Below are 27,108 nucleotides of genomic sequence, written 5' to 3' on the forward strand. Positions count from 1 at the left end.
AGACATATACATATATAGATGCAGGTATGCTTATATTGTGAAGACAGTATAAAAAGCAGTGTAAATATGCAAAATAACTGTAAGCAACGACACGCCTAGTACAGTAATATTTATCACCTGCTGGAAATTGTGACGGATAAATTCCAATGTCACGGTCACCAGCCAAGCCTTCCACGACGACGGTAAGTAATTTTGGCCGAAGCAGCTCCTCCAATGGAGTCAATATGAGACGTTGTGGTGTGGGCCCACCTCCAGTGCCAGTAGCATGCACGCGTTGGTCTTGTATTTTCTTTTTCAATTTGGACCTAATATCATCAAATCTTTTCCGACAATGATACTTGTCCCTGACACTATTCCCACAGGCATTGACACCAATGACTATTGTGTCCCACATTTCTTTTTTGCTTGCTGCACTTGTCCGCCCTTGAAAAACATATAAAAGATATGAGGTAAATTAATAATAATATAAGCACCAGTTTCCTACACTGCTAGCTGTTCCAAGAGATAGCAAACATGCTGTTTTATGTGTAATATGTGCAGCACATGAGCATTCACTACTAAACCTATACATGTAAGCAAGGTTGCATTCATATTGTATGCAGTTCTGGCAAATTGACCGCCTGTGTTTATTTGTCCTTGTAAGGCATGATAAAAAGCTGTGTTTCCACACTAATGAACATAGAAAGATATTGTGTACCCATATTTGCATATGAACAAAACTCAGATGACCTAGGATCACATGTATTTGAATAATAAATGTAAAGTTACACTTACCTACTAAATGTCCATAGAGACTGTCATAGTGCTCCAGAATGCCAGTGACAAGAGCCCTATTTTCCTGGTCATTGAAGCGAGGATTACGTGGCTTCTCCACACGTTTTTTCCGAGCAGGTTTAGGGTCAGAGCTTGGCTGGTGCTGACTGGACTCTCCTTCTTCCAATGGAAGAGCCTCCAAAAGCTGGCCACCAGCAAGCACGCCACCACCAGACACCCCATCAGCAACTGCGCCACCAGCAGCACTCCCAGCACCAGCACTCCCACTCCTAGCACCAGCACTCCCACTCCTAGCACCAGCACTCACACTCCTAGCACCAGCACTCACACTCCTAGCACCAGCACTCCCAGCACCAGCACTCCCACTCACAGCAACAGCACTCCCACTCCCAACAACAGCACTCCCACTCCCAACAACAGCACTCCCACTCCCAGCAACACCACTCGCAGCACCAGCACTCCCACTCCCAACAACAGCACTCCCACTCCCAGCAACACCACTCGCAGCACCAGCACTCCCACTCCCAACAACAGCACTCCCACTCCCAGCAACACCACTCGGTGCACCAGCAACATCACTCCCCTGAACAGAACGTTCACTCCGACGCGTACTCGCACGAGTAGCACTCCCACTCCCACCAGCATCACTCTTCCCACGCTTTGCGGGCATACTTCCAGCACTCACAAAAAACAGACAAGAAATGTACAGGCAATCACACGACCCACTTCCACATATAAAACAAGACAAAGATGTAAACAAAACAACAAAGGACAAAGCTCACCCAATACACAACAAGTCTCTCAGTCAATATGCAAATCTTCAATCGTCCAGCTCTGTGCGTCTCTCTCTCTCTCACTCCCAACAACACAGAGAATGATTAGCAGTACACGTTGCCTTTAAATATGGCGCGCAATCAAAAACATGCTTGTTTCGCCTGATTCAGCAAGATTTGTGATTGTGCAACCTAACAGCACCCCGCCACGCACGCCGATACACCTGTGTGTGATCGGCTCATCATCGTGAGAGTGGGCGGATTTGTTTTCTGGTTGATTTTGAATGTATTCGGCACTTACTGCATACGGAGAGGGAAAAACGCCAATAACATGACTAATCGATAAGCTTGCCGATTTCACATAATCGTCGCTTACTGCATGAGGCCCTTAGTCTTCTAAACCTGGGACTTACATTTGCACCAGATAGAAATTTATCTATTGAATCTATTTGCAACCATAGTGGACTTACATCGTTTTACTAGGAAATTATCATTGAAAAGATTCTTTAAGGATAAGAATAGTTTATCTACTATCAAACAAAATGAGACATCAGCCATATCTAAGAAAGATAATGAATCAGACTCAGTCCCAGTCTTCGACATTAAAAATCAGTTGATGTTTCAAGACCACTGTCATATACAGGACGTGGTCGAACTACTGGATGATAAATACTTTCCAGAATACGATCCAGAAACATTTCTGGGCCGTACCAATTCGTGACTTAAGAATAAGTCCAAATTTTGTCCTATGTATTTCAATGGTCATGCCATAAAAACATTTCAGAATGCAGTGCAACGGGATTTAATACTGCTCTCCCAAAACATCACGACAACTAACAACTATGGACCTCATTCAGAGAAGGTTGATAAAAATTATCGCCAGGGCATTTAAAATGCTGTTTTTTGGGGGGTTGCTATCACCTGATTGGCTGTTAAAACCATGTTCCGACTTTAATTAATTATTTTTAAAATGTCGTCACTTAAAGGGAATGATGCCAGCCAATCAGAATGGCTGTGTTTCATTTGCCTTTAAGATGACGTCACTAAATCGAAGATGGCTGGCGTCACATGGTATTTCAGCCAATCAGATCGTGGGAACCAATTCCACACTCTGATTGGCTGAAATACCATGTGACGCCGGCCATCTTGGATTTAGTGACGTCATCTTAAAGGCAAATGAAGCACAGCCATTCTGATTGGCTGGCATCATTCCTTTAAGTGACGACATTTAAAAAAAAAAAATTAAAGTCGGAACATGGTTTTAATAGCCAATCAGGTGGCTGTTAACTATTTTGAGGCTAAATGTGACGTCACAAGCCCTATTTAAGGCAGTGACGCCTCATTTGTGCCCAAGAAGACGACGAGACAACAACGGTTGGGATTTACCATGTGGCTTTTTGGATTGACAGATGAAGATAGAAGAAGGTGATTAAAGAACGAAAAAAGAAGATTTAGGTACCTGATCCGGATCTTCGTGGCGGATGGCATCGGATGCTGTTGGAGGCCTCCAAGGTACGTGAGCTTCCTGTTGTTTCCCCGGGAGTCGGAGGGCCACCGCTTCTAATGGTAAGTAATATATTGAATGTTTCTTTTCACAGGTTTTTTCATTGGATGTGTTTTTTGTTTTTTTGGGGGGAGGCACATTGACTGATAATATATTAATCTGTACCACTTTAGGGTACAGATTAATACATTATTATGACAATATTTGGGGAACATTTCTGGCTTGGTATTGCTGTTTGTTTTTTTAATTTCAGTTTCTTATGTGGATGTCATTGTTTGTTTTTTTTCCTGCTTAATGGTAATACGCGTTCCTGAGGAAGCTGTGGTATACAGCGAAACGCGTTGAGCCGAGTTAGCAGAGTGGCAGTACAGCTGAATTGCAGTCTGGCTACCTGTCTCATCCCTGGAGGCACAGTGTCGGTGCGGCGATCCCATCACCCCTTCACCTATCCGCTCCAACCGGAAGTCGTCACTCCTAGGCCCGGACGTGACGACAGACGCTCTCCATCCGCGACCGGACGAGGGGGCACCCTCGAGGAGGGATACTGAAGGGATTGGAGTTTTCCATCTGCCGATTTACCATACCTACTGCCTCAAGTAAAACCTTATGTGATTGTGTTCGTATATCACATTGTGAGTACATGTCTTATACCTTTTATCTATAAATTTTGGTGTTATCTGGTAAACACTATGGTTTCCCTCTATTCCTGTATGATTGCGTGTATCTGACTGGGAGTTGAGGTCTTCGTGAATATACCATCCAGCCTGTTATCAGTGTTCACTGTTGCGTGCTGCGGTCATATCCATCTGCCACTACAAGCTGAAGTTTCCAAGAACCATCTTTAAACCACTTGCTGTTTTTTATCTTACTTCTTGTAAGTAGGTCATCTATAAGAGCCAAGTTATCATACTTACTATCACGTTTTATTTAACCTACTGCACTATGATATCTTATATGTTTTCTTCTGGTTTGGATTTAAAAACATACACTAAAATCTATAGGAAGCAACATTCTAGGAACACTCTGTTGCGTGCCTCCAGTTGTCATAGTCCCAATCTAATCAAGGGACTACCCTATGGACAATTCCTGCGCCTTCGCAGGAATTGTTCCACTATGGAATACTAAGACGTGAGTTCTCAGGAACTCACGGATAGACTTCTCATAAGAGGTTATGAATCTGGTAATCTCCAGCAGGCCTATATCAGAGCAAGGGACAAACCTAGAGATCAATTGATCAACACTGATCTCTCTACATTTTCACATGTCAAGGAAACCCAAAATAGTAATGATTTAGAGACAAATACATCTTAACTACCATTCTTTATTACGCAATTCAGTACACAATCCATTAACATTAAATTTATAATAAAAAAACATTGGGGGATTCTGAACACTCATATACTTTTAAAAGATATGGCTGCAATGGATCCTAAATTTGTGTTTAAAAAAGCCCTTACCTTGGGCAACATGGTGTCATCTACTGTAGTATGGTATCTACTAAATATGACGGTAACAAAAATATGCAATTTCCCAATATTGTAGGTTGTTTCCCATGTGGAAAATGAAAAATCTGCCAACATGTCCAGAAATCCAAGATCTTTATGAATAGTGAGAGCAGTAAAGAATTTAAAATCCTCTCCTTCCTAAATTGTAATACTGATCATGTAATCTATATGATCACATGTGGGTGAAATAAAAGATACGTGGGACCTACAGTACCACTAGAGCATTCAAAATAAGGATGCTAGAACACGAGACATATAAAAAATATGGATATTACCCACCCTGTCTCTTGACTTTAAAGAATGCCAAAATGGCAGTCTAAGAAACTTCAAATGTATTGCCCTAGAACAAATTAAAATATATACTTGAGGAGGAGATAGATATAAAATTCTATATCAAGGAGAAGCATTTTGGATTTTTACTGTGGACACAATTATGCCTAAAGGTCTCAACACTGAGTGGGACCTTAAAGCATTTCTGTAATTATTAATATACCAATTACGTCTGGCTCTATTGTTTCCCTCCCCATCCCCCTCTCCCCCCTCCACTCCCCTCACTCTCTCCCCCTCCCTCCCCCCCCCCTCTCACCCTCTTCCACCCCTCCCTTTTTTTTCTTGTTTGTGGTATTAACACATTGGATGATTTGCAACTAAATTTCATGTTTATACAATTAATTTGATTTTTCTGTATTAGATGTTCTGTAACTAGATAGATGATTCTCACTATACTATATGCGAACACTGATCAACATACAATAGAAATATTTGATATATGATAGGCTCCTCATTTTCCAATACTTGTTTAATGAGAAGGCAGAAATTTATAAAATATAAACATGTTTTTTACTCTTTATCAGTTGTATAATGTGAGTTCAGTAGCTTGCTCATGTTTTTATCACTAACAGCAAAATAAATATAAATTATTTAATTAATCATATACACAGGATGCATTTGGTAACATCTTTCAGTGCTAATTAGACATCTGGTATATTCAACATATAAAACATATACACCTGGGAATTGAATGACTTCCCACAACATAGCCAATATTGCTAGGTTACCTTTATTAGATGGTGATACTATTTCATGAACGCTAATGGACTCCATATATAACTAATAAAATCTATATGTTTGCATTTTCTCTTTTTATATATATGGAGTCTATCCTATTATATATTATACTCTGTAGGTTCAAGTAATCCAATGTAATTGTGATTTTAACTTCACTCATTGACTCAGGTGTCATACACCCATTAAATTAGTATGTGGGAGGTTTAAATAGCTCCCTCCCACTGCTTACATTACACTCCTTGAGTTAGGGCAGTCTGTGCCTGAAACGCTTGGGAGGAGGTTCCCCTATTTTTGTATGTCCTGAGTGTCCCCCTTTTTATGTACTTCAATAAAGCATTTCATTTTTTAATATTCCTCTGGTGAGTCCCAGTACCTTGGAAAGGCTGCTGCATCGATCTTTTACTTCTTCTATGAACCCCAGAAACCTGTTCCTGTGTCCCCGCTGCCATCGGCAGACGGCTCGGCCCTCCTGTTGCCAGTAGGTATATGCACAAGTCTCCCACCAGGTGAGGGAAACACCCTTACACTTACATAGAGAGACAAAGGAAATTCAAAACAGATACAGTCTCCCAATACAAGGGAGTGGCATACATTTAGTAACTTGTGATTGGTGGAGTGATACATCTATGACTCATGCTAGTTTCTGATAGGACAGAATTTGCATCTCCTAATTTGAAATAGTATTGTGTGCAAAGAATGTGTATGTTAATATAGTGGGTTGTCTTAGGAGAGAAAGTAAATGACTGCATCTGCCGAAGACCAGTGCCCATGTGCAAAAATAAAAATACCATCCAGAGACAGACACCAAACAAAGAGCTTTGCAGAAAATGTTTCTTAAAGAAACAGTCGCCCAAATACTTTGAAGATCAAGGCACCAGACAGGACAAAGCAGTTCAATAAACCGTTTTTATTCTAGCTGGAGCCAGCAAGCACAGCACAAAATCACAAACAGAGCTTACACTCACCAACACATGGAATACAGGGCAAATCCTAGCTATGTAGGTGCCGAGCAACACTTCCAAGGCTTACTCAGTTCCACTTCCAAGGCTTACCCAGTTCCACTTCCACTCCTGTGGAAATAGAGACTGCCTGGACCTCGCTGGTGCTATTTGCAGCAGAGCAATTTGAAATCTCCTGCTGAATGTTCTGCTCTCTGCTTTTCCAGCTCAGCTACAGTCCTGTTGTTACATACATAGTTACATAGTAGATGAGGTAGAGAAAAAACATATATCCATCAGGTTCAACCTATGCAAAATTTAGACGACAGATATGTTATCCTATATTTGTACTTACAGTACATTGGTTCAGAGGAATGCAAAAAAAAAAAAACCCCCAGTGAAATATCATCTAATATCTTATAAGGAGAAAAATAAATTCCTACCTGACTCCAAATATTGGCAATCAGATGACTCCCTGGATCAACATTCTTCCCATGTTTACTTATATGGTATATCCCTGTATAACTTTCCTTTCTAAAAAAAAGATGTCTAACCTTTTTTTTTAAGATATCTATTGTATCTGCCATCATAGTCTCCATGGGTAATGAATTACACATTTGAACTGCCCTTAATGTAAAGAACCCTATCCTTTTTTGCTGGTGAAATCTCCTTTCCTCCAACCTTAATGGATGAACCTGTGTCGCCTATACTGCCCTTAGTATGAATAGTTCTTTTGAAAGCTCCTGTATTGTCCCAGAAAATATTTGTATATAGTTATCATATCCCCTCTTAGATGCCTCTTTTCTAATGTAAACAAATCTAATTTAGCAAGCCCCTCCTCATAAATCAGACTATTCATCCCCTTCACTATTTTGGTGGCTCTTCTCTGCACTCTCTCTAGTTCCATAATGTATTTTCTAAAGAGTGGTGCCCAAAATTGTACTCCATATTCAAGGTGTAGTCTTACTAATGCTTTATAAAGGGACATAATTATGTTTACTTCCCTATTGCCTGTTTAATGCAAGATAAGATCTTGTTTGCCTTTGAAGCTACTGCATGACTTTGGGCATTATTGCTAAGCAAAAGCATCTTCAAATCTCTCGCTCGGATAGGCACCCAGTGTCGTTTTCAGGTGTCTGCAGCACACCGCTTAGTACACCTCCACATCAGGATCCGAATGATCTCTGGAGCGCTGATCGTGCTGCTTTTTTCTATCTTTCCCTCTGCCTTAGAAAAGCATGGTAGAGGGACTGGCGACCAACCAGAGCACGGGTTAGGCTCACGGATCAATCAGGAAGCGAGGGATGGTTTTGATGGATCAATCAAGGCTGTGGCTGGGTATTGAGAGCGTTAAAGGGCTGTGGAAGAAAATCCAAACTGACCAATGGAAGCAGCGCCTACTAGAGGGACTCGGCAACTGCTTCCCCTGGCCGACAGGATATCTCCCACTGGGCTGGCGCCGCTCTGGCTGGGGAGGCAGTACATAGCTCGCTCTTTGGGTGGCTGCCCCCCCCCCCCCCGGTCTGATCTTTGCCCCTGGACACCATCACCTTTGTCCCTGCACCTCTTCTCCTCCAATCCCAGCAGCAGCCATTTTCACTGGACATGCGGGCTGCACAAGGGGTTTCAAAGTCCTGCATTTCCAGAGACTCTGGCTCTGCTTTATAGTTACACCAAACACATTTTTAGGCTTTATTACATTTATACAACTGGAATAAAAGTCAACGTTACAGGGTGTGAAGGGGCTACGTAGTACATTAAAACGAGGTAGCTCCGGAGTCTGGTGGTCAGAGGAGCCACAGGGAAGGATAGATGGGCCAAGTACCAGGCATATACATTACCTGCGACGGCGAACTTTCTTGACTGCCAAATGCCCCAGCAGTGAAACAACCATGGCTGAGAGGCAATAGATACAGGTGCGCCGACGAGTATTCTAAAACTTGCCTTGGAAAAGCTGGGGCAATCACCAACAAGACCCAGGTACATGCTGGATACATTCTGCAACATTTCAGTAACATTTCTGCAGACAGACTAATGACCCATCTGATTAACACAGCGGGGGTCCCTGGCAGTCCCCGATGGGCCATTAGTCTTTCTGCAGAAATGTCACTGAAATGTTGCAGCATATACCCAGCATGTACCTGGGTCTTGTTGGTGATAGCCCCAGATTTTCCAAGGCAAGTTTTAGAATACTCGTCGGCGCACCTGTACTTGTCCTAGAAGCATTTCAAATTACCTATCTGTGTTGATAAATATGTATAATTTATGTATTGAGCTCCAGAGCATGACCTCTTCCTCAATATCAATTCTCCTTCAGTTTATCTCCCTATGTCTGAGGTACCAAAATTAGATTGGAAGCTCTTTGGGAATTGAACTGACAATACCTTCACATTTTTGTTAATATGACCATTTCATAGAAGGATTTGAAAACATTTTTGTATACATAACTTGTGATATACCGCTCACCATGATACAAATGTATATATCTTATCTTTATAAATATTCTTTTCCTGCTGGTGCAAAGAGGATAGTGCTAACAGACATGAACATAGATAGGGAGACAAAGAGTCCTCCTAAAAAGATCCTCATTGGCTGCACACAAAGCTAGGAATAATTAACAAGGTATAAATACCAGATGTATGAATGATTCAGTTAGCTGTAAGGTACAGGTAAGCAATCGCTCCCAGCACTGTGAGAGGACAATTGCCACTAAAAGCCATATGGCAAAAATAATAAATGATTTAATGTTTAATCAAAATAACACACAACATGTAACGCATGCTCTAAACTAACTTAAAAACAATTAAAATGTGAATGTAACGGGTGACAACCAAACTTGGGATGATCAGGGATAAATACCAACTTGATCTATAATTAAATCCCTAAGCATGTGAGTGAATCGTGTTTAAGTGAGACAAAATCAATATCAATAGTTAAATATCATAGTGCAAATATTTAACTTGTCTCTAATTTAGGTGGTACATCATGCAGTGCAGGCTGTAGTATGCAGTTAATACAGATCAAGGCAGTATATTACGCATTTGGGGCAAGGTAAACAGCCAGACAAGTCCAAACAACCTGGACTCTATGTGAGTAGTCCCACAGCGCCTGCTGTTTTTTACCAATGGACAGACCGTGAAGCCAAAAATGCTACACAGTTAGTATCACACAACAACAATACACATATAGATAGCTTCTAGTCCGTAATATCACATATATTGCTAATAAAAACTCTTGACCTCCCACCTTGAGAAAGGGCTGGTCCCCTTACGCGCGAAACGTACGTCGGCATGACGTCATCGCGTTGACGTCATGGAGGAGGCTGTAACGGGGTGAGATCGTTCCTAGCAGTGGGGAAGTTGCGGGCTGTTTTTTATTAGCAATATATGTGATATTATGGACTAGAAGCTATCTATATGTGTATTGTTGTTGTGTGATACTAACTGTGTAGCATTTTTGGCTTCACGGTCTGTCCAACGGCAAAAAACAGCAGGCGCTGTGGGACTACTCACATAGAGTCCAGGCTGTTTGGACTTGTCTGGCTGTTTACCTTGCCCCAAATGCGTAATATACTGCTTTGATCTGTATTAACTACATACTACAGCCTGCACTGCATGATGTACCACCTAAATTAGAGACAAGTTAAATATTTGCACTATGATATTTAACTATTGATATTGATTTTGTCTCACAAACACGATTCACTCACATGCTTAGGGATTTAATTATAGATCAAGTTGGTATTTATCCCTGATCATCCCAAGTTTGGTTGTCACCCGTTACATTCACATTTTAATTGTTTTTAAGTTAGTTTAGAGCATGCGTTACATGTTGTGTGTTATTTTGATTAAACATTAAATCATTTATTATTTTTGCCATATGGCTTTTAGTGGCAATTGTCCTCTCACAGTGCTGAGAGTGATTGCTTATCTGTACCTTACAGCTAACTGAATCATTCATACATCTGGTATTTAAACCTTGCTAATTATTCCTAGCTTTGTTTGAAAACATTTTACCTTAAAGGCTTGAGTTTTCAAACATGCATTATGTCTAAGCAAGATCCCAAAAATGTTTGCCTAATGTCTAGTTTATATCGGTTATTTCTGGTATGTACTGTAGCAATAGACCTTGGAGTACCATGATTTGCACCAATCACACACAGAGACTGAAAATTAAATCCATTATTGTCATTATTTCTCCTTGAATATTTGCTAAAGCTAAGGAATGACTTTCTAAGAAAAAAAGTAAAGTTCGTGTATTTCCCTGTGGCATAAAAGAATGGACTTTTTTATGTAAATAAAGGTTGCCCCTCCTTTCTTGTTAAAGATCTTATTATTTTTTATAACAGTTTTGTGCTGTAATAAATACTTTTAAATGTGTTTTGAACATTAAACGTTCACAAAGTAAAAACGTTACTTTAACATATTAAAACTGTAATGTATTTTACATAGCATTCTACTTCTTTCCAGAGATCGCCTGATTGCATTGTTGATGACAGCCTGTGATCTTTGCTCTGTGACAAAGCTATGGCCAATTACAAGGTTAATAACTGATGATATTTACGCAGAATTCTGGGCAGAGGTACAGTATGCTTGTACTTTGCAAACTTATATCCATGTAAATCTGTGTAATATCTTTTAATGGCGAGCATGAATAATTTAAGGCCTTTAAGAGGCAGCAATTATTTTATGATTTCTTTTGCCACTATGTCACTATTAATTACTTGTGTGAAGATATATATGAGGTTTTGCCCAACCATTACAGTGCCCTTCTGACATACCAGGTACAGTAACAGGTACATTACATCATAATCACTTGCACTCAGGTTGATCCGGCTGACCGCTCCGGCAGAGCAGCAAGCCTGATTGAAACATCAGTGGAGCCCCCTCTGCTTTTGTTCCAGCAACTGAGCTCCATTGGTGTGATAGCTCTTAGAGCGTTCACATGACCCTCAAGTGCCAAAAGTCTGGTGTCACTGAACCCACGGCACTGTAAAGTTTAAAGTGTAAATGTTTCAGTAATATCAGATTTGTTGGGTAAAGACTTATATATTTTACTTAATATAGCTCCAGCTCTAGAGACAAATACTGTAACTACTGCTTTAATTAAAAATATATATTTAAAAACGCTGTTAAGTGGTGGGAATAAGGGCAATGCCGCAACAGAAAGAATAATGCATCTTGAGATTTTATTAAGCATTGAATTTATTTGTTTTGGTATGGATTTTTGATTACACAGTTTGTAACCTTTCTATCTTTAAGGGTGATGAAATGAAAAGGACAGGCATATCACCTATACCAATGATGGACAGAACTAAAAAGGATGAAATTCCTCAGGGCCAGGTAAGCAATTATACATTAGACTCTATAGCATAGTATGTTTACTATTGCTGTGAATAAGGTAATAAGGGGTACATTCATTTACCGAACGAGCAAAAATGTGACATTTACATTGAAAAAGATAAACCAAGTAAAGCCCCATAAAAGATCCCAGGGCTTAACATTAGGGTGACCAGATTGCCAAACGTAGAAACGGGGACACAATAAAAAATGATTTAGAAAACAAAAGACCTCACTTAAAAATAAATATTATAACGGTATTTGTTTAATAGTATCCCCAATTATACTGTATTATTGATTAATTTCTCCCCCTCTCCACATCGTCTCCTCTCCCCTCTCCACATCAAGTCTCCTCTTCCCTCTCCCCCTCCACATCAATCTCTCCCTCCCCTCAATCCCTCCCATCTCCCCCTCAAGCCCCATCCTCCCTCCACCTCCCCATCCTCCCTCCCCCTCCCAATCCTCCCTCCCTCTCCCAATCCTCCCTCCCCCTCCCATCCTCTCTCCCCCTCCCCATCCTCTCTCCCCATCCTCTCTCCCCATCCTCTCTCCCCCTCTCCATCTTCTCTCCCCATCTCCATCCTCTGTTCCCCTCCCCATCCTCTGTTCCCCTCCCCATCCTCTGTTCCCCTCCCCATCCTCTCTCCCCCTCTCCATCCTCTCTCCCCCTCTCCATCCTCTCTCCCCCTCTCCATCCTCTCTTCCCCTCCCCATCCTCATTCCCCCACCCCATCCTCTCCCTAGCCTTTTTCGCTCCCTAGCTTCTCTCCCCATTCCAAGCCTCTCTCTCTCCCACTTCCCACCCTCACCTCTCTCTCACAATCCTCGCCCCTCTCTCCCCTGCACGTCTCTCCAGTCTCTCCATTCTTTATCCCTCCATTCTCTCTCCTCTATTCCTTCCCTCACTTACCCAGTCACTCAGACTTACTCACATACACACTTACCCACACACACATGTACCCACCCCCACACACACACTTACTTACACTTGCACGCACACAGTTACCAAAACACCCACACACACTTACCCACCCACACACTTGCCCACACATACTTACCCAACCAAACATACACACACCCCCACAGTTACTTACGCCCACACACACTTGCCCACACATACACTTACCCACCCACACATACACACACACCCACCCACACACACACACTTACACACACACACTTACCCAAGCACATACAGGTGCAATTTCTGGTTGTCGACCGCATCACAGGACAAAACCCCAACCAATTTGCCAAAAACTCAGTGAGATGGTCCACATTAGGCTGTAATGGACCATCGGATTAACACAGCGGAGGTCCGTGCATTTGAATGGGACTCACGTTCTATGAATCCTACCGGGTTTCACCTGTCTGTAAGAGACGCGCAGTAAGAGATAGACTGAATCAGACACTCTACCTGCACGCAGCTAGAGTGACTGATTCAGTCTATCTCTAACTGCGTGTCTCTTACAGACTGGTGCAACCCCCGCTGTGTTAATCCGATGGGCTATTAATCTCGTGGCTTGCTATAGGTTTCCGTGCAAAACACGCACGGCAATTGGTCGACAACTGGCAGTTGCACGTGTACTCTCCCTTAGGCTGAGTCCATAGAAGGGCAGTCAGCGCTGAGCCTTGCGGACACTCCGCGATGAGCCCTGTCATTCTCAATGAGGATGTCTTGAGGATGGCATCGGCAGGTGACATTATAGTGCTTCATTGATCATGTGCCAGATCACCTCTTTCTATTGTGTGTCTCTCTCTCTCCCCATGCTGTGTGTGTGTCTCTCTCTCCCCATGCTGTATTGTATTGTATGTCTTTATTTATATAGCGCCATTAATGTACATAGCGCTTCACAGTAGTAATACACGTAGTAATCAAATAAATAACAGATAATATAAATAACAGATCATGGGAATAAGTGCTTCAGACATAAAAGTAACATTAAGGAAGAGGAGTCCCTGCTCCGATGAGCTTACAGTCTAATTGGTAGGTAGGGAGAACATACAGAGACAGTAGGAGGGAGTTCTGGTAAGTGCGTCTGTAGGGGGCTAAGCTTTATATCATGTGTCCAGTATTATCCACAGTGCTATTCATATGCTTGTTTAAGCAAGTATGTCTTAAGGTGGGTCTTAAAGGTGGATAGAGTGGGTGCTAGTCGGGTATTGAAGGGAAGGGCATTCCACAGATGCGGGGCAGGCAGTGAAAATTGTTTAAGGCGGGAGAGGGCTTTAGATACAAAGGGGGTAGAAAGAAGACATCTTTGAGAAGAACGCAAGAGTCGGGATGGTGTATATAACGAGAAATTAGGGCTGAGATGTAAGGCGGGGCAGAAGAGTGTAAAGCTTTAAAAGTGAGGAGGAGAATCGAGTGTGAGATGTGGGATTTGATCGGAAGCCAGGAGAGGGATTTCAGAGGTGAGACGCGTAGAGACAGATTTAGGAAAGAGCAGAGCGATTCTGGCAGCAGCGTTTAGGATAGATTGTAGGGGAGGCAGGAAGGCCGGACAGCAGGAGGTTACAGTAATCAAGACTGGAGAGAATGAGGGCCTGAGTCAGAGTTTTAGCAGTCGAGCAACAGAGAAACGGGCATATTTTAGTGATATTGTGGAGGAAAAAGCGACAGGTTTTAGAAACGTTTTGAATGTGATAGGAGAATGTGAGAGAGGAGTCCAGTGTGACCCCTAAGCAGCTTGCTTGGGCTACTGGGTGAATGATCGTTCTTCCAACAGTAATGTGGAAGGAGGTATTAGGGCCAGATTTGGGAGGAAGTATGAGCAGTTCTGTTTTTGCCATGTTGAGTTTAAGGCGACGGAGGGCCATCCAGGATGATATAGCAGAGAGACATTCAGAAACTTTGGTTTGTACAGCAGGTGTAAGGTCGGGTGTTGAAAAGTAAATTTGTGTGTCGTCAGCGTAGAGCTGATATTTAAACCCAAGAGATGTTATTAGGTCATCTAGAGAGAGTGTGTACAGAGAAAAGAGAAGAGGTCCCAGGACAGAGCCCTGGGGTACCCCTACAGAGAGATCAATAGAGGAGGAGGTGGTGTTAGCAGAAGAGACACTGAAAGTACGATGGGAGAGGTAAGGGGGAGATCCAGGATTTAGCTTTGCTCTGAATACCAAGAGTATGGAGAATGTGAAGGAGAAGAGGGTGGTCCACGGTGTCAAATGCTGCAGAGAGGTCGAGTAATATGAGCAGAGTGTAATGAAATCTGTTTTTGGCAGCATGGAGGTCATCAGTTATTTAGTGAGGGCTGTTTCCATGGAGTGAGCACTGCGGAAGCCAGATTGTAGAGGGTCTAGGAGAGAATAGGTGTTGAGAAAATGAAGCAAGCGAGAGAATACAAGACGTTCTTGGAGTTTAGAGGCGAAAGGCAGGAGGGAGACAGGTCGATAGTTAGATGGACAGGTAGGGTCAAGCTTGCTGTTTTTGAGTAATGGTATAACTGTTGCATGTTTGAAGGAGGAGGGAAAGGTACCAGAGTAGAGGGAGGAGTTAAAAATGTGTGTGAGCGTAGGGATTATAGCAAGACCAAGAGGTTTTAGGAGATGGGAGGGAATGGGGTCAAGAGGGCAAGTGGTAAAGGAAGAAGAGGAGATCAACAGTGATACATCCTCCTCTGAGACAGTGGAAAAGGAGTCATGGAAGGCAGGAGGAGAGTTAGGAAGAGGTGTAGGATGGGAGGAAGAAACAGATGGGATGTTCTGATGTATGGATTCCCCCTTTTCCTTAAAATACCAGTAGAGAGAGTTGTCAAAATGCTCCAATACCTAGCTTGTATTAAAAGGTAGTGAGTCCCATAGCATAGGTAGGTGTATACAATATACAGGCGAGTAGGTCCACAGCCAAATATGACCAGAGTTCCATGAAAACTGAGAGTGAATGAGATGAACCCACCACTCACAATTTCATTGTGAGTAATAAGGCAGTAAGGCAATAATAAAGGTTAGAACTCACGGACACCTCCTTATAGGGAAGACGTACTGCTGCTGAGATAATCCAGATTGATTTGAGAAGAGTAGAGCACAGCCAAAAAATGGGAGTCAGGACAGGATCCAAAATACAAAAATCTTTAATGAAGTAAATGCAGCATAGGAAAACACCTCCTACGCGTTTCAAATGTCTTGTTCTTTATCAAGGAGTAAAGAACTAGTGCAGATCTGTCCCCTTTTAAGCACAGCTGATCCACCTCCGTTTCACGCCAAAAAATCGTGATGACATCATGACGCATCCAACTGAGCGCAAGCTCACCAGAAGAAAGTTCAGTCAGTACATCAAGCTTTCCAGGGGCAGAGCAGTGACGGATCGCTATAATGGACTGAAATAAAAGAAGCAAAACTGTGAAGAACTACAGAATGTTCTATCCCAGGTGCTGTTAATCCATTCCCACTGAAAAACAGAAGGAAGGAAAACAGCAATTACCTGAGTGTGGGCAAATGTAGATCCACAGTAAACTCCAAAACAAAAAACATATTTATTAATAATTACAATAAGGAAAAAGGGAAAAAGGGACCTATCTGCAACACACATTAACCAAAAAAGGGCAAAGAAAGTTAAAAACATGAATAAAAACAAAATAAAGAAAATAATAATGAAAAGAAAAAAATGATTATAAAAATGTGTCTAGTTGAAAGAAACCTAATGCTGATATATGGTGATTCAACAGTAATAAAAAATGTATGTATACTAAAGAGCATACAGTATGCATACTGAAAAAAATGATAAACATTGAAAAATTCATTCAGAGCAATGTCTACAAAATTCATGAATAGTCATGAAAAGAATAATGAGAAAAATCATAAAGAACATGAAAAATTGAACATCAATGTGACGATGGGGAGGATTTGGCCCAGGATTAAAGGGGTTACACCCCAATTGGCCACCCTCTAACCTCACCAGGGAGGCAAGGGGTTAACTGGGCTGAGGTCCAGAAATGTGATGTAACCCTTGTTATGACATGAAAATGTGTATTCCCCTGTCCCCATGCTTTATTGTAATATCTGGTTTAATCAGTGTCTGCATCACACACACACACTAGGATCCATCCGGGAGCACAAGGGTTAATAGTTGTTTAGTGATTATAGCCCTTTGTGTAATTTTCCCGCCTTTTCAGGCACCATTTTGCAGGGTCCCATAGGCCGCCATTGGGTTCCATGTGTTTCAATGGCGAATCTTGCTGTTGGGTCCTGTTTCCTGAGAAGACCAGCAGATGGCGTCCGAGAGGAGGAGCGGCGGTTTCCCATTGTAAGTCAATGGGCCCATTGACTTCAATGGAGAATCCTCAAAAGAGCTTTCCAGGAACGAGTTGGCTGCCGTCCAAACCGCAAAACCGCAAAGCGGATACATTTTCAATAGGAGAGCTTTGATCACTTATTAGCCAAGTTCAGCGACAAGTGGCGTGGGAATAAACAGTTCTAGAGCACCTAGAAATAAAATTATTGTTGCCCCTAGTTCCTAGACCTCCCCCCACTCGACCACAACCGGGTCCCCGTATCCTGGACCCCCGATAAGGGTCGAACCGAGAAGAGCGGGTCGCGCCATAGGTTCCAATGGCGGCGGCAGAAACAGCTCAAGAAAACGGCTAAGTGTCAAAAGCTGAAATTTGGGAATCCAAAGCTCCGGTTCCGGAGGGTCCAGAGGATCAGGGTTTGGGGTACCTGTAGTCACTGCTCCGGCATCGCTGCAGAACCATCCTTGACCCTCTTGGACCAACCCGACGGAGTATGGACCCCCTTGAAAGTTCGGGACTTTTCCCATAGACTCCAATGGCGGCCAATCTCCATTGACCGGCTATGGCGGAAAAACCCCATTGACTTCAACGGCGGCATCGCCCCGTTGAAAGTCTATGGCGGCGGATTCCCATAGCCGCCAACGGCGGCCGTTTGCCATTGAAAGTCTATGGCGGCGGAGCCCATTGTTTTCAATGGGGATTTAGTGAAAAACCGTGATTTAATTTACAGCGTTTTTTTGTATTAAAATAGGAAACGGTTTAAGGTGTATTTGTGTAACTCCGGTTCCGAAGGTCGTAGCAAGTCTCAAATTGGACCATAGGGTGTCCCAGTTCCGGCATTGAGAACTGGGAAGTTTGGACATGCTGGACCCAACGGAACCTGATATTTTAATATGTTTGTGTTTTATCTTTAATACTGTGTCCCAAGGTATGGATAAAAACCAGAGGAAATTCCCTTGGCCATCAGGTAGCAGAATGGTTCAGAGAAGCGTCCCAATGTCTAGAATTTAAGTGCTGTTCAAAGGAGTTTATCACCTACACTGTTTACAGGAGGGCAGAGATGACTCAAACCAGAGCAGCTATAAGTGTCCCATTTCACACCTTACAACAAAGGGTTTCCTGCCAGATATTCCGTTTGGTAGACTGGCTGGCATTCCTGATGCAAATGTGGGATTACAGAAATGAGACCCCAGAGTGCTACTGCGCATGTGCCAACTAGCAGGGGGGCATGGATCAAAATCTGTTCCCATGTTAGTGAGTGGCTAGAGGTAATTGAAAACCAATCACCTGTACTTAATGTTAAGGATAGGGTTACAAAAGGTATATAATCTGTGGTCAACCCTTTATCCTGTGTCTGTTCTATACCATCTTGATTGCTGAGAGAAACGCTATGCAATGTCTTCATGCCAGAGGTCTTTCATGTCTTTGGTGTCTTGATGACTATGAAGATTGCTGTATGAACTGCCAGTCTAGATATGACTGTTTCATCATTTCCATTTTAAGTAAGTGTCCATGTTTTGCCTGTTATTTGTATACACTGGCGACACACTTTATTCGAGCTCGGCTAGTCCCACAAATTCGGGTATACCCGGGTGTATTGAGGTTTGTGACTGTTTTCTGCCCGAGTGCATTGGGTTATTTTCCAGGCAGGGATTGAAGCATTTTATTCCCGCTGGCTGCAATACTGCACAGTATATATATATATACTGCATTACAATTCATGAATTTATGCCATCTGGTAGACACGCGAAGCATTGCAGCCTATTAAATCCTAATCATTATCATTTAACAGATCAGCCGCCCGTCAGCCAGGCATGAACCCAGGCTGGGAAGGCAAACGCAACGGGGCTTGTCAGAGGTGAGGAGCGGCGCATTCCAGGTATCTGCCAGGTACATACTGGGTATTTGCTCGAATAAAGTGTGTCGGTGCAGTATCTGTTGTGTTCACCTTTATCAAGGAATAAATTATATTTTATCATATCTAAGTCTCGTCCCAGTTCAACCCAGTTATATATATATATATATATATATATATATATATATATATATATATATATATATATTATATTATTATATATATTTTGGTGTAAATTACAGCCTGCCATAAAGTCACCGTGACATTTGTAATTAGCTGGTGGCAGAGGTGGGATTGAACTGGACCTGTATTACTAGTGTTCTGCGGGATACTGTAATATAGTGGGGACTCGATGGTAATTGCGAGTTCCTGGGACCAAATATATTGAACACACAGTGTACAACATATAACGCAAGATATGGCACCTCCTCACTGCTCCCCTACTTGTGAGAAGCATTGCCTCCAGAACCAAAGTGCCGGCCATCCATCTGACTGGAGCCGGGCACCGAGACTGGAGGAGTGCATCAAGTCGGCGCGGGGACCAGCAGCCAGCAAGGCTGAGAGAGATAGTAGTGTAGAAAGGTGGCGGTCACTGCAGAAACGGAGCTCAGTCAGGATACAATAAAATCAGCTTTATTTCACGGTGCTGCACATTACAGAGAGACCATCTCTGACGCGTTTCGTCTCGTAGCTGAGACTTTATCAAAGAGTACAATCTCTCAACATAGCAGGGTATCTAAATAGGCCGCCCTTGATCATCATTGGTTAAAACGCTAATGAGCCACAGTAGTGGGTGGTAACCTTGATTACACTATGAAAAACCATGAATGAACTGGGCAGTATACAATAGAACACCTGCATTGGATGGAATTAACACACATGCAGAAAATTAAAACAAAAAACTACTAATAACATATTAAAAACAAAGAAAACAGAAGTAACATGTAGCATCCGTATGAGTAATTGTATAAACATATCACATCATGTAGTGGAGGCAATACTCTTGCGGAGGAATATAGATGCTAAAGACATTTGAATAATGCATTATAATATGCCTCTTATCTGAAAGATAAACAATGTACCAACAATCTCAAAGAATGAAATATACACATCCCAAATACATGAGACTATATAGAAATTGCATTGAGTCCATATAGGTACATATGTGAAAAAAGGGGGGTTGGTGTATGTGGGTGTGAGTTATAGACCGATGTACTTTATCGAATACACACTCCCAACACTCCCCACATGATCAACCCTGGAGGAAGTGTTTTAACTCCCAATCCAGGTTAATGCCATGTGGATGGAGAGTGTTGAGAGTGTATATCCAATACATCTCCTGTTTGTTTAGAACATTTTCTCTGTTGCCACCTCTGGCATGGATAGGTATGTGTTCAATTGCTGAAAATGTGAAATTATTAATACCACCATTAGGACATAGGGCAAAATGCCTTGCCACTGGATGGTCAAGATTCTTCTTTTTTATCAGGCGTACATGTTCAGCTATCCTGACTTTGAGGGGCCTAGTAGTACGCCCCACATATTGATGTCCGCAACCGCAGTGCAGAACGTATATAACATAGCAGATATTACAATTTAGAAAAATTTTGATAAAATACTTTCTAATCCTGGTGTTGTATGTAATGTATTTGGTTGGACGTGCATACTGGCACATGGAGCATTTCCCACATTTGAAAAAACCAGTTGGTATACTTTTAACCTTGGGAAATTTGGATCTAGTATCGAACATACTGGGGGATAGATGAAAACCTAAAGTATTCGCTTTACGATAAGTGAATCTTGGTCCCTTTTGTATGGCCGATTGTATATCTCTGTCTAACAACAAAGTGTGCCAATGCTTTGATATGATGTTACAAATTTGTTGCGATTGAGCATTAAATGTTGATATAAAAAGTGGACTCTGTGGTTTTTTGTGACTTAGAGATAAATCCCTACCTCTTATCACTTTGTCCTGTTTTTTGGTGTTGCGTATAAGGGTATCTCTATCTAGGGCATCTGCTTTAGTAAAAGCTGCTGATATGTCTTTTGAAGCATAACCTCTGGCCAAAAATCTATCAGACATCTCTTTAGCTCTAAGTAGGAAAACCTCATTGTCTGAGCAGAGTCTTTTTAGTCTGACAAATTGAGCCCCTGGAATATTCCTAATTAGAGAGCGGGGATGACAACTATGTGCATTAAGCAGCATGTTCCTCAATTTTGTTTTACTAAAGCAGATGCCCTAGATAGAGATACCCTTATACGCAACACCAAAAAACAGGACAAAGTGATAAGAGGTAGGGATTTATCTCTAAGTCACAAAAAACCACAGAGTCCACTTTTTATATCAACATTTAATGCTCAATCGCAACAAATTTGTAACATCATATCAAAGCATTGGCACACTTTGTTGTTAGACAGAGATATACAATCGGCCATACAAAAGGGACCAAGATTCACTTATCGTAAAGCGAATACTTTAGGTTTTCATCTATCCCCCAGTATGTTCGATACTAGATCCAAATTTCCCAAGGTTAAAAGTATACCAACTGGTTTTTTCAAATGTGGGAAATGCTCCATGTGCCAGTATGCACGTCCAACCAAATACATTACATACAACACCAGGATTAGAAAGTATTTTATCAAAAATTTTCTAAATTGTAATATCTGCTATGTTATATACGTTCTGCACTGCGGTTGCGGACATCAATATGTGGGGCGTACTACTAGGCCCCTCAAAGTCAGGATAGCTGAACATGTACGCCTGATAAAAAAGAAGAATCTTGACCATCCAGTGGCAAGGCATTTTGCCCTATGTCCTAATGGTGGTATTAATAATTTCACATTTTCAGCAATTGAACACATACCTATCCATGCCAGAGGTGGCAACAGAGAAAATGTTCTAAACAAACAGGAGATGTATTGGATATACACTCTCAACACTCTCCATCCACATGGCATTAACCTGGATTTGGAGTTAAAACACTTCCTCCAGGGTTGATCATGTGGGGAGTGTTGGGAGTGTGTATTCGATAAAGTACATCGGTCTATAACTCACACCCACATACACCAACCCCCCTTTTTTCACATATGTACCTATATGGACTCAATGCAATTTCTATATAGTCTCATGTATTTGGGATGTGTATATTTCATTCTTTGAGATTGTTGGTACATTGTTTATCTTTCAGATAAGAGGCATATTATAATGCATTATTCAAATGTCTTTAGCATCTATATTCCTCCGCAAGAGTATTGCCTCCACTACATGATGTGATATGTTTATACAATTACTCATACGGATGCTACATGTTACTTCTGTTTTCTTTGTTTTTAATATGTTATTAGTAGTTTTTTGTTTTAATTTTCTGCATGTGTGTTAATTCCATCCAATGCAGGTGTTCTATTGTATACTGCCCAGTTCATTCATGGTTTTTCATAGTGTAATCAAGGTTACCACCCACTACTGTGGCTCATTAGCGTTTTAACCAATGATGATCAAGGGCGGCCTATTTAGATACCCTGCTATGTTGAGAGATTGTACTCTTTGATAAAGTCTCAGCTACGAGACGAAACGCGTCAGAGATGGTCTCTCTGTAATGTGCAGCACCGTGAAATAAAGCTGATTTTATTGTATCCTGACTGAGCTCCGTTTCTGCAGTGACCGCCACCTTTCTACACTACTATTTCTACCTATCCGGCTGGAGCACGCTGGCAATCCTGTTGCATGGGATTCTACGATCCCTCCCAGCGTCTGACGTCAGTTCCTGAGCGTCAGCAGTGCCGGAGCGCACGGCCTGCTGGGACCTGCCTGGAGCTGCAGGGGGAGAACGCCATACACCGCACGGAGCACCCGTGGAGCGGTGAGAGGCGAAGAGGACGTACGCAGACGGTGGGCTCCTGTCCCTAAGAGGCTGCCAGACGACATCCACCCTATGGGATATTCGTGAAGCGGGGACAGCGAGGAGGGACGAGCGGCGAGGTGACCAGGTCGGGTAAGGGCAGTAGATATAGACTGCCGTGAGTTCATGAGAGAGGCTCCCATCAGGGCTTCTTCTCCTGCCTCTATCTATATTCTGCTAATCGGCCCCCCCACCGTGGCTTCATAGCAACCATACCTCCCCCCCCCCCCCCCCCCCCCCTTCTGGACTTTATCCATTTATTCCTTCTATCTGCAACAGCATTGCCTACATTTCTACATATAGAGACTGCATACCTTCAACACAAATAAGAATTTTCACCAGTTAGAGCACAGGACACTTGGGGTTTACTCTCCACCTTTTCTAAAGGCTGAGAGAGAGACAGCGATCGGTGAGCATGAAACCCGGCAGGCTGAGCAAAGATCCACAGCTGCAGCCGCTGTAACCATCAAACCGCCCGGAGAGCAGGGAATGGACCCAGCTCCGATACGGCAGAGACTTGTGGAGGGAGTGGGTGATCGCGGAGACCCCGAGAGTTTTACAGCCGGAGAGGTAACGGCCGCTGCGGCAGCCAGCTCATTTTCCCTGGAAGAGCTTTCACTGTTGTCTGCGTGGGGAGGGATGTGGTCCCAGGCGGAGCGGAACGAGCTCCTAGGGCTGACGTTGTCCCGACCCACTTACTCCCTCCCAGAGCCCGGCGCTCCAGCAACTCCGCTCTGGACTCCGTTGCCCCTTGCTGGAGTTAGTCCTCCGGTGGCGGAGGAGCTCTGGAATGAGCCTGGCGCTCAAGCAACTCCGCTCTGGACTCCGTTGCCCCTTGCTGGGGTTAGTCCACCGGTGGCGGAGAAGCACCGGCAGCCGCTGCGGCACTGCCAACAAATGGGCCACAATAATGCCCAGTGCCCGGACCGTGCACGGTCGGGCGAAGAAGCCCCTCAGGGCCAGCGCTCACGAGCTGCGGAAAAGATGACCCAGTTAGCGGCATCCTCTGATGGCTCCCGCCCAGCCAGGGCGACAACACTCCTCGGGACGTCTCCTGGAGAACCTGGACGGGCTGCATCGGCAACAGTGGCGGAGAGCAGCGGCCATCCAGCAAATCCCGGCGGAGAACCGGCGGCGGCGAAGAAGAAGCCGCCACTCCGGCACCCTGCCGGCGGCAATTTTATTTGGGGGGAGGGTTGGGGTGTGCGGGAGGTGGGTGTTTCACATTGTTTGGCGGAGTCGGCGATTCCCAACGATGACTAGAGCCCCACAATCCATGCTGGCGATCCTGCATCAAAGCCGGGTACTGCTGCGGCAGCTACCCGGGGCTCGCCCATGGCGGCGGCGACGGCAGAAGAGCCGTGATTCCGGCAAAGTGCCGGAGCCCTTTCTGAGTGGGGGGGGACAGGGATTGCGGGAGGGGGTTATGTTACCAAGTTTGCATGGAGCTGTGTTTCTCCACAAAGACCTGTGACCCCGGTCCTGCATCGTTTCCCCTGTGCCAAACCTGGGTGCTGCTGCAGCAGCGACCCGTTGCTTCCCGGCCCAGATGATGCCGGCGGTGGCCACTCCAGTCCCCCTGCAACTGGGACCAACGAAGGCGGCGGTCTCTGCAGGGACCAGCGAGGTAAGCAAGACCAAGTCGCAGACTGACCCTGACTTATTTGTTCCTATGACTGTACCCTGTTGTTTCACTCTAGGGGTGACTGGGGGGTGGCAGGAGATAGGGGCACCAGGGGAGGGGAAGGAAGGGCAGCTTGTAGGGCAGCTAGATTTCCCCATTACCCTGGCAGAGCAGCAAGGGGACTCTCAGTTAAGAGCCCCACTGTTGCAGCCTTGCTATGGGCTGGAGGTATCAGGGGTTGTGGCAAGGTTAGACCACCCCCAGATTTCAAGGGTTGTGGCAAAGTTAGACCACCCCTAGATTACCTGCCAGCCAGGAGCTAAGGTGGGTGCATCTGCACCAGCAACCCTGAGCTCATCCCCGGTAATGGGGAGACAGTGTCAGGGAGATGGCCTCACTCAGGTAGCCCTAGGATCCAGGTTAGGATTGGCTAGGGAGAAGCGGAGTGAGGGGAGGCTGCAGGTAGGTAGCCAGCATCAGTTCTCAGTGGGAAAAGAAGGGCTAGTGGTAGCCGGGGAGGGAAAGCAACAGGTAAACAGGTATGGCAGCTAGAGTTCCCCATTAACCTAGCAGAGCCTCAGCGGGGTGTCTCAGATCAGCAACCCCGTGTTACAGCCTGGCTATGGGCTGGGGGTATCCGGGGCAGTGGCAGGCTTGTGCCACCACAGGGATACCTGCCAGCCAGGAGCTAAGGCGGTTGCATCTGGAGAGATGCCCCTGAGCTCATCCCTGGTAAGGGGGAGACAAGGTCAGGGAGGTAGGTGCACTCAGGTAGTTCCAGTGTCTGGGTTAGGATTGCCCAGGGGAGAGAGGAGTGCAGGTGGGCTGCAGGGAGGTAAGCAGCAGGCTGAGGTGCTGGGCCTAGGGGAGGCTAGGCAGGGAGACACCGTGGAGCAGGGGGAGATAGGAGGTCAGTGGGGTGTTAGGCAGCTGGCAGAAGCTAGGGATGGGCTAGGTAGGCAGAAGGTCCCTTGTTCTGACTGGTCAGGAGTGACCCCTTTGACAGGTTCCCCTGGGTTCCCAAAGGAGGGGCTGTGGGTAGATAGGGAGCCAGGGAGGAGAGTCAGGAGTATAGCAGAGCAGCTACAGGTGGGCACAGGGCCAGAGCAGGTAGGGTCCCTACAAGATTGTGACATAGCTCTTTCCCAGACTTGGTTGACAGGAAAGCGATGGTCTGTGCTGGATAGCTGGTCTCCTGCAGGTGCAGAAACATGCCAGTCTCTGGGCAGTGTGCAGCCTGGTCTGCAACGGGGCCCCTTCACCATGGACTTGGTTCACCAGGCACTGGGTGGGGGGCAGAGGGAGGCAAAGGAGAATGCCCGGCAGCCACGGTGGAGCCCTGCTCCACTGGATCTGGACTTTACAATCCACTGTGGCCAGGACAATGTACTGGACAATGCCGTAGGACAATTTTGCCAGGCCAACCCCTCAGGACTTATTGAGTGCTTCACGGGCGCCAGTGGTACCCCAGTGCCCGGGGGAGCCGACTGGGGCACCAGGCCCCCATTGAGCAGGGGAGGTGTGACGATGGGGATGATTTGGCCCGGGATTAAAGGGGTTACACCCCAATTGGCCATCCTCAAACCTCACCAGGGAGACAAGGGGTTAACTGGGCTGAGGTCCAGAAATGTGATGTAACCCTTGTTATGACATGAAAATGTGTATTCCCCTGTCCCCATGCTTTATTGTAATATCTGGTTTAATCAGTGTCTGCATCACACACACACTAGGATCCATCCAGGAGCACAAGGGTTAATAGTTGTTTAGTTATTATAGCCCTTTGTGTAATTTTCCCGCCTTTTCAGTCACAATTTTGCAGGGTCCCATAGGCCGCCATTGGGCTCCATGTGTTTCAATGGCGAATCTTGCTGTTTGGGTCCTGTTTCCTGAGAAGACCAGCAGATGGCGTCTGAGAGGAGGAGCGGCGGTTTCCCATTGTAAGTCAATGGGCCCATTGACTTCAATGGAGAATCCTCGAAAGAGCTTTCCAGGAACGAGTAGGCTGCCGTCCAAACCGCAAAACCGCAAAGCGGATACATTTTCAATAGGAGAGCTTTGATCACTTATTAGCCAAGTTCAACGACAAGTGGCGTGGGAATAAACAGTTCTAGAGCACCTAGAAATAAAATTATTTTTGCCCCTAGTTCCTAGACCTCCCCCCACTCGACCACAACCGGGTCCCCGTATCCTGGACCCCCGATAAGGGTCGAACCGAGAAAAGTGGGTCGCGCCATAGGTTCCAATGGCGGCGGCAGAAACAGCTCAAGAAAACGGCTAAGTGTCAAAAGCTGAAATTTGGGAATCCATAGCTCCGGTTCCGGAGGGTCCAGAGGATCAGGGTTTGGGGTACCTGTAGTCACTGCTCCGGCATCGCTGCAGAACCATCCTTGACCCTCTTGGACCAACCCGACGGAGTATGGACCCCCTTGAAAGTTCGGGATTTTTCCCATAGACTCCAATGGCGGCCAATCTCCATTGACCGGCTATGGCGGAAAACCCCCATTGACTTCAACGGCGGCGTCGCCCCGTTGAAAGTCTATGGCGGCGGATTCCCATAGCCGCCAACGGCGGCGGTTTGCCATTGAAAGTCTATGGCGATGG

General features: G+C 44.5%; 1 protein-coding gene across 6 annotated transcripts in view; it reads left to right on the forward strand.

Annotated features, from left to right (window-relative positions):
• PDE10A (phosphodiesterase 10A) overlaps nucleotides 1-27,108 on the forward strand; it is a 938,782-nt gene that overhangs the window by 816,177 nt on the left and 95,497 nt on the right. For all 6 annotated transcript variants that reach the window (XM_075596713.1, XM_075596710.1, XM_075596711.1 and 3 more), the window contains 2 exons: nucleotides 11,032-11,143; nucleotides 11,824-11,904. In XM_075596713.1, coding sequence (XP_075452828.1) covers nucleotides 11,032-11,143; nucleotides 11,824-11,904 — 193 coding nt within the window. The remainder of the gene's footprint in view (nucleotides 1-11,031; nucleotides 11,144-11,823; nucleotides 11,905-27,108) is intronic.

This window comes from Ascaphus truei, chromosome 4 (assembly GCF_040206685.1).
Source record: "Ascaphus truei isolate aAscTru1 chromosome 4, aAscTru1.hap1, whole genome shotgun sequence".
In the NCBI taxonomy this organism is placed as follows: Eukaryota; Metazoa; Chordata; class Amphibia; order Anura; family Ascaphidae; genus Ascaphus; species Ascaphus truei.